The 13,844-nt window shown below is 36.9% G+C and overlaps 1 protein-coding gene across 2 annotated transcripts in view; it reads left to right on the plus strand.

The window, feature by feature from the left end:
* LOC125682430 (RB1-inducible coiled-coil protein 1-like) overlaps positions 1-13,844 on the plus strand; it is a 43,827-nt gene that overhangs the window by 14,468 nt on the left and 15,515 nt on the right. Inside the window, exons 5-12 of one of the 2 annotated variants that reach the window (XM_056155854.1) lie at positions 1,849-1,947; positions 2,927-3,016; positions 3,129-3,245; positions 7,954-8,007; positions 8,183-8,305; positions 8,415-8,525; positions 9,946-10,056; positions 13,569-13,679. In XM_056155854.1, the coding sequence (XP_056011829.1) occupies positions 1,849-1,947; positions 2,927-3,016; positions 3,129-3,245; positions 7,954-8,007; positions 8,183-8,305; positions 8,415-8,525; positions 9,946-10,056; positions 13,569-13,679 (816 nt within the window). The remainder of the gene's footprint in view (positions 1-1,848; positions 1,948-2,926; positions 3,017-3,128; positions 3,246-7,953; positions 8,008-8,182; positions 8,306-8,414; positions 8,526-9,945; positions 10,057-13,568; positions 13,680-13,844) is intronic. The other variant, XM_056155855.1, reaches the window with a different exon arrangement.

A 13,844-nucleotide genomic window follows, 5' to 3' on the forward strand; every position in this document is an offset into this window, starting at 1 on the left:
AGTTCTTTACTTTCCAGTAAAGAGTCATATTGTATTTTATCGCATTGCCGCATTTGTGTTTTGTAACACTATATTATCTTGCATTTCTAGTCAAGATGCGGCACAGGCACTCGACGTTTTAAATATATATTTCCTAGCACAAGTATCTGTCACTCTCTATCACGTGATACAAACAGATATGGTAAAAAGCGAAGCGATTCGTAAAACAATTTTATATCTGGATGATCTTTAAACGGCCTTTACACTGTGTAGGGGTCGCATTGAGTGTCTAAAATATTCATTAGAGTTCAGTTTTCCATAGCTCTATCTTTTTCCATTGTAAAACAAATAAAAATAAAACATGATTTTGAGTCATAGTGAGCCTTTAAAAAATGTCTTCAGTTAACATTGCTGTGGGGATCTGGGTTAGAATAGGTCCTCAGTATCCCTTGCTTGTCGTAAGACTAGATGGGGGCGCTCCTTCGAATGAGACTGCAAAAACCGAGGTCCCGTGTCACAGCAGGTGTGGCACGATCAAGATCCCTCCCTGCTCAATGGCCATAAGCGCCGAGCATAGGCCTAAATTTTGCAGCCTCTCACCGGAAATAGTGACGTCTCCATATGAATGAAATATTCTCGAGAGGGACATTAAACAATATTCAATCAATCTTCCAGTTAACAAACTATTCAGTGAATAGTTTGTTTACAGGAAGACATCTTTTTTATTTATTATTTATGTTTAAAACGTCGAGTGCCTGTGAGATGCGGGTATGTCTCCCAGCCAACTTGTTTCTGTATTTATTGTAGGATTCAAGTTTTTTCGTCATTTTAAATCTTTTCTTGACATGTTTTCTGTTATGATTTACATCACAGGCAATTGCATCGCTTGAGGTAGAATTTACTATCAAAGAGTAAAGGTATAAAACTCTTAATAAAGGGTACCCAAGTTCGGCGATGTAAAAACAATAAACGAACTGGTATAAAATTCTTACGCTGTACATTCTATGTAATAGCTTGTTGCAATGCTCAAACATTCTGTTTAGTCGTATAGTGCCAGGGTCCTTCTAAAAGTCGACCAAAAATGATAGACATTTTTCCACATTCATTTCTGCATATCTTGGAAAGTATACGGAATTTCGGGATCATGAACTTCGGAAGTAATGTATATTGATTATGTATGAATATATTAGAATACAGAGTACAACTTCATACCATTTGATTTATTGTTTTTACAAAGGCTAACTTGGATACCCTATATTTAGAGTTCTATACCTTTACTCTTTAATAGTAAATTCGACCCCAGGCGATGCAATTGCCTGTGATTTACATGGAAACAAACAGAGCTGGGATGTTGCCTTGGAGTAATAGCAAGATTTTAACATGAATTTTGACAAGCTAATCTCGTTTGATTTGCAACAGAAAACATGTAACACGTGTTTGCCTGCGCATCATTTTATACCAAACTGAGATACATATAGTATGCTACAGGATATAGTATCAGACCTTTAAGCTACAAGTCCTCTAGCGTTCGCCCCGCATGCGGAAAGTCGGGGTTTGAATACCGGCCGCGACAGACCTAAGTTGTTAAAACAGGTAGTGACAGTTCCAACGCCAAACGCTCGGCATCAGGTGTGAATGTCACGGGTCCTCGGAGATTACCTTAAATTAAACGGATGTCCCGTGTCACAGTGTGTGTGGCAGACTAAAGAACCCTCACTGCTCAATGGTCGTAAGCGCCGAGCATAGGCCTAAATTTGAAGTATTGGTGACGTCTCCATATAAGCGAATAATTCTTGAGAGCGACAATAAACAAGATACAATCAATCAATACAAGTCTTCTTTCAGCCTTTGATTCTATCCAAATTGCAGGGGAGGTCAACAGCTGAACTCTGGTGACAAGAAGAAAGTTCTTTTCAAAACGAATGAGAAGGAAGGTAGTGAAGGAAGAAGGAATAGTACTCCTCAACCGTAAGTACCTGACCTGTTGGGATTACCAGTATATGAATGTGGTGTTTTTTCACCTATCAAGGACCCTAACAATATGATCCATTTTAAATACAATTGTCACATTGGTCTGAAATTGGATCAGGGAAATATCGAAGATGTACAATACTACAGAAATTGTAATATGAAGAAATGTAGCACTTAATACTTTTAAGTTTTTGACTAAATATTGGGTAAACCGTAAGTATCTAGTCCGTTGAGATTTCAGTACAAGCCGTAAGTACCTGGCCCGTTGGGATTATCGGTATAAGACGTCAGTAATTCGTAGGTTGGGATTATCGGTATAAGCTGTAAGTACCTGCCCGGGTTATCGATATAATCCTACAATTGGTTATATAAAAAGGTGAAGATAACGAACAGCGACAGTGATCGATCTCATAAATTCTATAAAGAATACAAAATTGAGAAACACTAGAGATGGGATCAGATGCCGAGGAGGAGAAAAAACCCATGTTGAACAGTCACATCCGCGGTGAGCTCTATATCTTGATCAGGTAAAGGGAGTAATCCGTATCAGTATGGAAAGAACAGCTTAACAATTAGTATAGAATATGTCAGGCAGCATTTTACTTAATGACAGGTTGTATTTACAAATTAGATCATTATAACGACCAACAATTTACGAAATGCTGACTTTAAACAAGATTTGAAACCCTTGTAATATCAATTTATTTGTCAGTAGCCTGCATTGCTTTAAAAATTGATCATACGCAGATCAAGCTCTTGCACATCGAATCAGTTGAAACATAAACACCATATGCAGGTGATAATGGAATATTGCTACATAGATATGGGATGTTGCAGGTGATAATGGGTGTAGGAAGTTGCTGATGGAGAGCCTGAGGTCATCCTGTTTATCATAAATTTGAGTTGTTATCTTGTCATTAACGCCTATGTTCGATAAAATATCTAAATATGAAGGAGATATATTTCTTTTTATTAGGAAGAAATCTGGAAATGGAGCTCGTGTTAAACAAGGAGAGGAAGGCGTCACACCACCCAATGATTTACCACACATCAAGGAGTCGGAAAAGTTTGTATAAATATTAATTCAATGGGAAAAATGTAACAATTCAGTCATAATCACAAGTAATAATTTGGATAACTAGCACCGTATCGAAAGTTGTCAACCAAATGCATTGTAGGAAGTTAACTGAGAAGGTGGACGAACTAAATGACCTTAAAAACCAACTGACGAATTTGGCCAAGGAGTGTGATATAGATGGAGGAACACCACAGATCATAATTACAGAGACCATTAGGTGTGTAAAATGACGATCAAAGTTACAGTGTTGTATCATATAATATTATGTATTATGATGTGTATAAAGTGAAAACCACCCTTGAAGTCCATCCGGTAACCTTTTACTAGCCGTGCTCTTTCGTCGCTGTGCGTCGTTTACCTTAAATAGCATTTACCTTCTTAGATATGATCTTACCCATATCATATAGGCCCTGCAAGAGAGCGGTCTGTTCAAACACTACATGCATTTTTGCGGAATTAATAATTTAATATTCTTATTTTGGTGAAGAAAACAAACAATGTGATCAATCTCATAACTCCTATAAGCAATACAAAATAGATGGTTGGGCAAACACGGACCCCTGGACACACCAGAGGTGGGATCAGGTGCCTAGGAGGAGTAAGCATCCCCTGTTGACCGGTCACATCCGCCGTGAGCCCTATATCCTGATCAGATAAACGGAGTTATCCTCAGTCAAAATCAGTGTGCCAAGAACGGCTTAACAATCGCTATGAAACACGTCAGACAGCATTTGATCCAATGATAGGTTGTATTGACGAACTAGATCGTTATAACGACCATAGAATTCGCGAAATGCTGACTTCAATCGAGACTGTTGAACCTCTGTACCATCAACTTGTTTGTCAGTAGCTTACCTCGATTTAAAAACTGACTATACGCAGAACAAGCTCTTGCATATCGAATCAGTTGAGATATATAAAAACCATATGCAGGTGATAATGGAATATTGCTACAGAAATATGGGAAGTTGACGATGGAGAAGCTGAAATCATCCCGTTTGTCATACAGCTGAGTTGTCAGTTTGCCGTTAATGTCTACTTTCAATATAATATCTAAGTATGAAGCAGAAGTGGACGACTCTGTGGTGTCCTTTATTTCGAGCTCACATGGATATATCAAATCGACATAGGAATGAAAGTTACTATTGTTAATAGACAAAACGTCATCGATATATCTAAATCTCGAATTGAAGGCCACCGCGAGAGATTTTTTCTTCTCACGTAGAAGTATTTGAATGAATTATGCTTCATATTTTTTCAACAGACTGTTGGAAGACCTGATCAGCAAAGACCACGAAGATATTGTCAATGAGGAACTCTAGCATATTTTTCATTTCAACTTCAGAGTACTTGTGCGTGGAATCAGAGTGGTGTTTAACAAAGTAACTTTTTGAATGACTGATCACTAGATATGAATATTTCCGTTTTTGTTGAAGAAGCAACTGTCTATGATGTCAAAAAGTCTAGTCTTTAATTTATCAAGGGGAATGGTCGTGTATAGTGTTGAAAAGTCATAGGTTTTAATGTTATTGATTTGGGGAAAATTCTGCGATTTCAAGTTTACTAAAAGTTCTTTAGAATTTTTTAGAATCCACATTTGATTAACACCACTTCTGGCATATGTAGTCGCACAGTAAGTTTTAAGTTTCTCCTTCACAGCTGTTAATATTTTTGTGAGGAGCAAAGATAGGGGCTTGGTAGAGCACTTACTGGATCCAGCAATGTATCTTTGCTTTTAAGGGGTTTATATATTCAATAAATTCTTTTTTTCATCGTATCGGGGTAGAATACTAATATTAACGAGACGTACTTCATTGGCGTTTCTTCGAGTTGTATAATCTCTAGAAATAAATTATATTAAGCGTTTTAACATAAAAAAAAAATGTAATAACCATTAGAATTGTCATTTTGTACTAGCTGCGTTTGTTTCGGTTCGTTTGATTTGATTTATTACTTTTTATATATTCATCCATAGAATACAATCAAAGTACTGAAAAGTGCTAAGCTGACTTCATAAACTATGTCTGTAATAAATGAGGAGAAACAACAGAGCATGCATTATTCTTTATTTTCACACAACTAAATGATATATTTTCTATAAGGAAATAACAGATGACTTTTCAACACTTTACACGACCGTTCCTCTCGATAAATTAAAGACTAGACTTTTTGACATCATAGACAGTTGCTTCTTCAAGAAAAAAGGAAATTGGAAATATTCAGATCAGTCCTCCAAAAATTACTTTGTTAAACACCACTCTGATTCCACGCACAAATACTCTAAAGTTGAAATAAAAAGTATGCTAGAGGTCCTCATTGACAATATCTTTGTGGTCTTTGGTAGTCAGGTCTTCCAACAATCTGTTGGAATTCCCATGGGCACGAATCCTTTGTTAGCTGACCTGTTTTTAATATTCCTATGAAGCAGAATTTATTCAAAAACCTTTACATGAGATGAAAATATCTCCTGCCGTGGCCTTCAATTAGACATTTACTATAGTAGACGTATCGACAACGTTTTATCTATCACCAATAATTTTCATTCATATGTCGATTCGATATATCCCAGTGAACTCGAAATAAAAGACACCACAGAGTCGTCCACTTCTGCCTCATACCTAGATATTTAATTGAAAGTAGATATTATCGGCAAACTAACTCAACTTTATGACAAACGGGATGATTTCAGCTTCTCCATCGTCAACTTCCCATATTTAATGTAGCAATATTCCATCGTCACCTGCATGTGGTGTTTTTATTTCTTAACTGATTCGATACGCAAGAGCTTATTCTGTGTATGTTCAGTTTTAAAAACGAGGTAAGCTACTGACAAACAAGTTGTTGGTGCAGGGGTTTTAACAGTCTCGTTTAAAGTCAGCATTTCACAAATTCTATGGTCGTTATAACGATCTAGTTTGCCAATACAACTTATGTAATTGAGTCAAATGATGTCTGACGTGTTTCATATCGATTGTTTTTTAGAATATGCTAAATACATACCATGGATTATATAAGTTTGTTCAGAACAGCATTGAATATTAGTATTATGGATATTTCATTTATCAAATCAATTGATTTAATATAATATAAGTGAAAACTGGTTTTACAGGTGTTTGGTACCTACATGTATATTAAAGTATGATTTCGTCTTGAAGAGACGTACAAAATACCTAACGCAAGTGTGGTCCGATCTAAAACATAATTTTATTTAACGTAATAGGAAGAAGGGCCTCCATGACCGAGTGGTTAGAGCATCGCGCTCAAAATCACACGGCCTCTCACTTCTGGTCGGCCCGGGTTTGAATTCCGTTTGCGCCGGTAAGTGAGAAAGTTTCCCAGCTTACTTTCGGAAGGTCGGTGGTCTCTTCCTAGGTACATTGTATCTGGGTTCTCTCTTCCACCAATAAAAACTAGGCGCCACCAGATAACTGAAAAATTGTTGAATGTGGCGGAAAAACAGCAAAAACAAAACAACAGGAAGAAGGAATTTGGTAGCTAGAAATTTTGGCGAATTTACCTCATCCACCATAATACACTGAGTGGCCAAAAGTATTGCAACAAACATGGCTGACGTCATCACAATTTTACTCGCTTCAAATTTTATTTTTATTGCTGACGCGTAACAAAGTAAGCTTGGGTCGTGATGTCAGGTATGCGAATTAACTAGGGTACGAATTATATGGGGAACCGTTTGTAATTCAAAGTAGCAGACGATTTCCGGTAAGGTATCGAATGAAAACAATGTCGAAGAATGAGAGAGAATTGTCAAAGGACCTAAAGGAAATGATTGTAATTCTAAATTCAAAGGGATTTAATGACAACAAAATTAGTGAATCATTGGGAATCCATCGAAGCACTGCTGGACGAGTTTTGAAAACATTCCGACAAAAAGAAAGTGTTAAAAACGATCCCCGGAGAGGAAGGCCCCGAGTGATAGATGAGAAGGGTGATCGGAAACTTTATCGCTTTCTGAAAACTAACAGAAGACAATTTCTTCAGGACATTACATCAACTTTTAATAGGAATGAAGGTACAAATGTGTCCATGAGAACTGTTCGTCGTAAGTTACACCAGGAAGGATACAGGAGGGGCAAAATTCAGAAAACGCTTACAATCGCTAAAGTCAACAAACAACGCCGAATTTTGTGGTGCCGAGGAAAAGACATTGGAAACCTGAACAGTGGTAGAAAGTTATTTTCTCAGACGAAACACAGGTAGTCATTGGACAAAGTAACTCTGTAAGTTTGTGGAGAAAATCGTCCGAGAAGAGCACCTTACCATCTGAACCAACGCAAAACGCCCGTGAGAGTAAGTTGTATGTTTTAGGGGTGTATTACCTATTATGGTATTGGTGTTCGTGTACCTGTTGATAGAAATCTAAACTCAGCAAGGCATATTGAATTGCTGGATAATCACTTATGGCCTGTTGTTAGCAAAATTTTTGGAAATCAGCAATTTATTTTCCAAGACGATAATTCCACCCCCACTCCTCTAGACAGACTAATACTTGGAAATAAGAAAACGGTATTCCAAAATTCAACTGGCCTGCACAGTCCCCGGACCTTAATGTCATTGAAAATGTCTGGCGTTGTATCAAAATCAAACTGTCCCGTGAGTTTGATGATATTAAAAACCAGGATGACCTAATGGCTGCAGTGACAAAAATTTCGGATGACCTCTCTCAAACATATATCCGTAGCTTCCATGCTTGAATATCTTCAAGACTACAACAAGTTATTATTCAGAAAGACTTTGGCAACAAAATACTAGAAAAAAATGGTAAATAAATAATGTTTATTTCATTGAAAGTTGGTTTTTTCCATGCAGCTGTTATTTACATTGTGATGACGTCAGCCATGTTTGTTGCAATACTTTTGGCCACTCAGTGTAGATAACATTTAAAACCAGCATTTTGTTTCATTAAGGAAATTGAAAGACCACCGAGAAAGGGAACGGAAAACCCAAGATCAAAGAAAAGGGTACATAATTATACAAAATACATGTAGATAGATAAATGATTTGTTAAAAAAAAATTCTAAATTGGAAAACGGAAAAAAGATTAAAGATTTTTATTCAGTTGACAAAAATTGTGATATGATGTGCAGCATTTTGCATAGTGTTACGGTCATCTATATATTACAAATCTATCTGTAGGAAGATGGCAGAAACAGAAGGCAACCTTGAAGAAGTGACGAAATTGGTCTTTGATGTTAAAAAAGTGAAAAATAGTGAACATGACATAGAGAAAACCAAGGCTAAAATTAAAGATTTGCACAGGTAAAAATAGCTTTGTCCATTATACACGATACCTCATACACTACGTTATCCTAGTGAATGCATGGTTGGTTGGTATCTATCTCTTTCACTATATCTGCTTGCACTGTAGCAAGGAAGAAGAACTCTTGACATTGAAGCGAGCTGTATCCAATTCAAAAAAGGGAAAAGACGAGATCCATTCAATGGATGATACTATGAAGAGGGTGTCTGAATTACAAAGGTATTGCAATACGATCTCTTATAAGCACCTACAGATGGAGCTTTTGCTTCATAATATAAAAAAAGCAGGAATGCAAAACTAAACTGTCTCAACAGAAATAATACCTTGAAATATATGACCTTGATTCGTGGTTCAGACACACCATTGTTTGTGTCAAATACATTATAATATGTACATGTATAATCTTCTATAGTTCCACCATCATAAGGTTTTAGGCTAAAGAATTTGCTATTGGCCAGATTACGCCATGAATGCAATTCTAATGTCTCTGTAATACAAAGGTCAGGTTAGGATAAAATATTTCATTTTTATGCAATGAGTTCAATCAATATTAATCATAACATACCTTGTGACCAGAAGCAACCTTTGTCCTTCATGCTTCTGCGTAACAAGATTACTCTCTAGACAAATAGTGAGGTGAAGAGATTCAGACAGACATGGTGATTCATTTATATCGACTTTGATTGCCCGAGAGGGGACCAAATATGTCCTTATTAAACGGGAAAAACCTCGAGCTAACCGGCCATTTTAGTAAGACTTTTTAAAATATATATGTATTCCGAGTTCCTTTAGACATGAATGCAGCGATTTGAAAATTAAAAATAAAACTGATTAACTAATCAAACAACCCATTGAATTTGAGATCGGGCTTTACTTTCAGAATGTAAAACTGAGTAAGTAAAGTCAAATATCAATAATTGTACTAATGAAAGGTGAAGATAACGAACAGTGATCAATCTCATAACTCTTATAAGCAATGCAAAAGAGATAGTTGGACAAACACGGACCCCTGGATACACCACAGGTGGGATCAGGTGCCTAGGAGGAGTAAGCATCCCCTGTCGACCGGTCACACCCGCCGTGAGCCCTATATCCTGATCAGGTAAACGGAGCTATCCGTAGTCAAAATCAGCGAAACGCATCAGACAGCATTTGACCCAATGATAGGTTGTATTGGCAAACTAGATCGTTATAACGACCATAGAATTTGCGAAATGCTGACTTTAAACGAGACTGTTGAAATCCCTGTATCATCAACTTGTTTGTCAGTAGCCTGCCTCGATATAGAGAGAACTAAAGCTAAAATTCAAGATTTGCAGAGGAAAACGATATCATATCTATTTAATTTACACGATAATTTTTACTCTATAGTTTCAATACAATGATACATGAATGGAATATAAACTTTGACATGATAAACAGCTTAAACACAAGAGAAATAAAATGGAGACGATGATGTTGAAATTTATGTAGAATGTTTAACAGTTTTAAAAAGACACGCTTATGAAAGGCGAAGATAAACGAACAGTGATCAATCTCATAAATCCCGCAAGGAATACAAAATAAAGAGTTTGGCAGACGCGGACCCCTGGACATACCAGAGGTATATGTATTCTTATCATATCTGCTTGTACTATAGTAAGGAAGAAGAACTCTTGACATTGAAGCGAGCTGTGTTCACTCCAAACAAGGGAAAAGACGAGGTCCGTTCAACGGAAGATACTACGAAGAGGGTGTCTGAATTACAAAGGTATTGCAACACAGTCTCTTATAGGCACCCACAGATGGAGCTTTTGCAGCTTAACCTAATACTTGGCAGGTGTATCCAATAATGTACATTACAACTAAAGAACCAATATATGAGCAGTTCGGGGTTACAACTTCTTAATATTGGTATGACTTTGATTTGGGATCCAAACATAACATCTGTTTTCAAGCAACTTTTATTTCAAATACATTATATCTATATGTACATTTATAAACTTCTACTGCTTCACCGTTACAAAAGTTAAGCTGAAACCAGAATGTTTTCCCTTTGCCTTGTTCACAATACCTTGGGCGTGAGGCATGATATACCATCTACCCTAAAACAACTGTTGTATACCAGGCGCTTCCAATTTCTCCTTGATACCGAGTTATGATTAAGACAAATAGTTGATAAAATGTTTTTGGTTACCTGAGTAAACGCAGGACAAGGAGGGCATAAATTGTAAATTTCAGGATCTTCCACCCCTGGGGCCATAGGAGTGGGGCAAAAACTGTCAAAAATTGACCAATTTTTAAAGATCTTCTCTACAGCCGCACAAGTGCAAGAAAAACTAAATACATAGTGATGAATAACAGGAAGGTCTTTACCAAAATTGTAAATTCATGATCCCCAGCTTGGTAGAGGTTCTGATCCCAGGGCGGGGCCTAGCTTGGTATATAGCACAGGGGCTAAGCCCTTTTTGGGCCCGAACTCTGTGATACCATAAATATAGAAAGGGGTCTAACTCTGACACAGATAAATAAAGTGCACCGCCACGGCACATGATACGCCCGTCACATATTGTTAACAGTATAGATTGTACCCATTAAAACATTTTTTTATATCAACTTAATTAAATGTCACAGTGACCTTAAAGTAGGATGCGACACACCTTCTACCTAAGATGCATTAGTTGACCAATTTTGGTGATTCTAGGTCTAATAGTTTTCAAGTTATGAGCCGGACAAGTTTTTGCCATAAATGACCATATCTTCTTAATGAAAAGTCACAGTGACCTGGTTTTAATGTGCGACACACCTTCTACCCAAGATGTATATACAGACAAAGTTTGATGATTCTAGGCCTTGTAGTATTTAAGTTACGGGTCGGACACGAAAAAGCTAACAGACGGACGGACAGACAGACAGACGGACGGACATGAACGCCATACCGTAATACGTCCCGTCTTAAGACGGGCGTATAAAAACTAACCACTCGCTTCAGATGCCTAAAAAATCTTAAACTAGGTAAGTTATGCGTAATTTGTCGTTTTCCTTGCATAGATTAATGTTTTAACTACTTGCATGCCAAATTTCAAGTCACTGGTTCTTAAAAGAACAAAGATATACGTCATCGTTCTCTCGATTTCACTTGTATATTTTTACTAGGACATTTACCGGTCCAGGTCACGGAGTCGTTTCTCGCCTATGACAGCAGCGACATTCAGACTAGTATGGAAGATTTCGGACCTGTCAATTAAAATTTCACATCAATTATACGCTACTTACTTCCTCATATTTAAATAATGTTCTTCGTGTAGACGTTACAGGACTTAATTTTCCTCAGCAGCGTCAACTGTTGACAAGAGCTGCCATTTTCATGAATACACTAAATACCCGAAATGTCTAAAACTTTAAAGAAGGGGAAAATGGGTAATAATAATCTAAATGAAATAGAATAAACAAAAACAAAAGATTAAAAAAGCCAAGAAATAATGTTAAATTTCCTTCTCTAAGTGCAATATCACAAGAATAATGTTTTGATAAGTTTTAAGGTATTTGAGATTTTAAGTCTATCGGGTATTTAGTGCGTTCATTAAAACGGCAGCTCTTGTCAACAGTTGATGCTGCTGAGGAAAAATAAGTCGTGTAACGTCTACACGAAGAACATTATTAAAATATGAGGAAGTAAGTAGCGTATAATTGATTTGAAATTTTAATTGACAGGTCCGAAATCTTCCATACTAGTCTGAATTTCGCTGCTGTCATAAGCGAGAAACGACTCCGTGACCTGGACCGGTAAATGTCCTAGTAAAAATATACAAGTGAAATCGAGAGAACGATGACGTATATCTTTGTTCTTTTAAGAACCAGTGACTTGAAATTTGGCATGCAAGTAGTTAAAACATTAATCTATGCAAGGAAAACGACAAATTACGCATAACTTACCTAGTTTAAGATTTTTTAGGCATTTGAAGCAAGTGGTTAGTTTTTTATCTGTGTCAGAGTTAGACCCCTTTCTATATTTATGGTATCACAGAGTTCGGGCCCAAAACGGGCTTAGCCCCTGTGGTATATAGTGTACATGTGTAAAACATAACAAAATGAACCGAACAAACCCGCACAATCATTTTATATGATATAAATGAAGCAAATGTATACTTAATATAAAAAAGTTATTTTTCGTTTCAGTTGACCTTAAATAACATCTTCTTTAGTACTATTGATATGAAATTTAAACTAAATAGATATTTAGAAAGAGTAGGTAGTCCTTTACCAAAATTGTAAATTTGAAGATACCAGGGGTTAGGGTTTTGGAATCAGGGTGGGGCCAAAATGGTCAGTTATTAAAAGTGGGTGGCTAAGTTGTAAATTTCAGAACTCCTGCACCGCTGGGGCCTTAGGGGAGGACCAAAAACTGCCTAAATTTTACCAAGATTTTCTCTACAACCTCACATGTGCAAGAAAAACTAAATGCATAGTGATGTATAGCAGGAAGGTCTCTACCAAAATTGTAAATTTCATGATCCCCTGGGTTGAGGTTCTGATCCCAGGGTGTGGCCAAAACTTAGTCCATTGCCTCGCCCTCAAACACGGTCACGCCGTAAAACATTACAAAGAATACTAAAGCTAGAATTCAAGATTTGCAGAGGTAATAGCGAGCGAAACTCGCGTCGCGAAGCGACGAGACGAGCTCGCTCCAATGATTACGCAGTTGAGTCACGTGGTTTGCTCTTCATCAGCTGAAAAATGATGGGGACTACCCATAATGCCTCCGGAAAAATGTCGCCGTCACTGCGGTATACTTCATTGACAATCCCGTAATTAAAATAATTAGATTGTTTAGAAAGTACAATTAACGTTTTTAAATTCCAGACAAGCTTTCTCATAGCTTCAAACGTTTTGTTTTTGCTTGGTTTGAGAGAAGAAAAAACATTGCAGCTAATCTGACGGCACAATTTGTAACTGTTTACAACAAGCGTGTTATATTTCCCGCGTTAAATGAAGAGGCGGATAAAAGTCGTGTTGCAAGATGTTAATGGGCTTCGCTCGTATCAACGGTCACACCGTACAACATATTAAATATGATATATGTTCAATTTACACTATACTGTATACACTATAGTCTTGTAGTCAACGCGATGATACAAGTATATGAAATATTAACGTTGACATGATACACAGCTTAAATACAAAAGAAATAAAATAGGGACGATGGAGTTGGAATTTATGTAGGTTTTTAACAGTTTAAAAAGACACGCTTATGCATTTTTACCATATCTGCTTGTACTGTAGTAAGGAAGAAGAACTCTTGAAATTGAAGCGAGCTGTGTTCACTTCAAACAAGGGAAACGACGAGATCCATTCAACGGAAGATACTATAAAGAGGGTGTCTGAATTACAAAGGTATTGCAACACAGTCTCTTATAGACACCTACAGATGGAGCTTTTTGCATCATGACATACTAATACTTGGCAGGTGGAAACAGGAATGTACATAAAAACTAAAGGTTTCTCAACAAAACCAATGCACATTGATGTGACCTTAGTTCAGGGTTAAAACTCATTAAT

Source organism: Ostrea edulis, chromosome 2 (genome assembly GCF_947568905.1).
Source record: "Ostrea edulis chromosome 2, xbOstEdul1.1, whole genome shotgun sequence".
NCBI classification, from domain to species: Eukaryota; Metazoa; Mollusca; class Bivalvia; order Ostreida; family Ostreidae; genus Ostrea; species Ostrea edulis.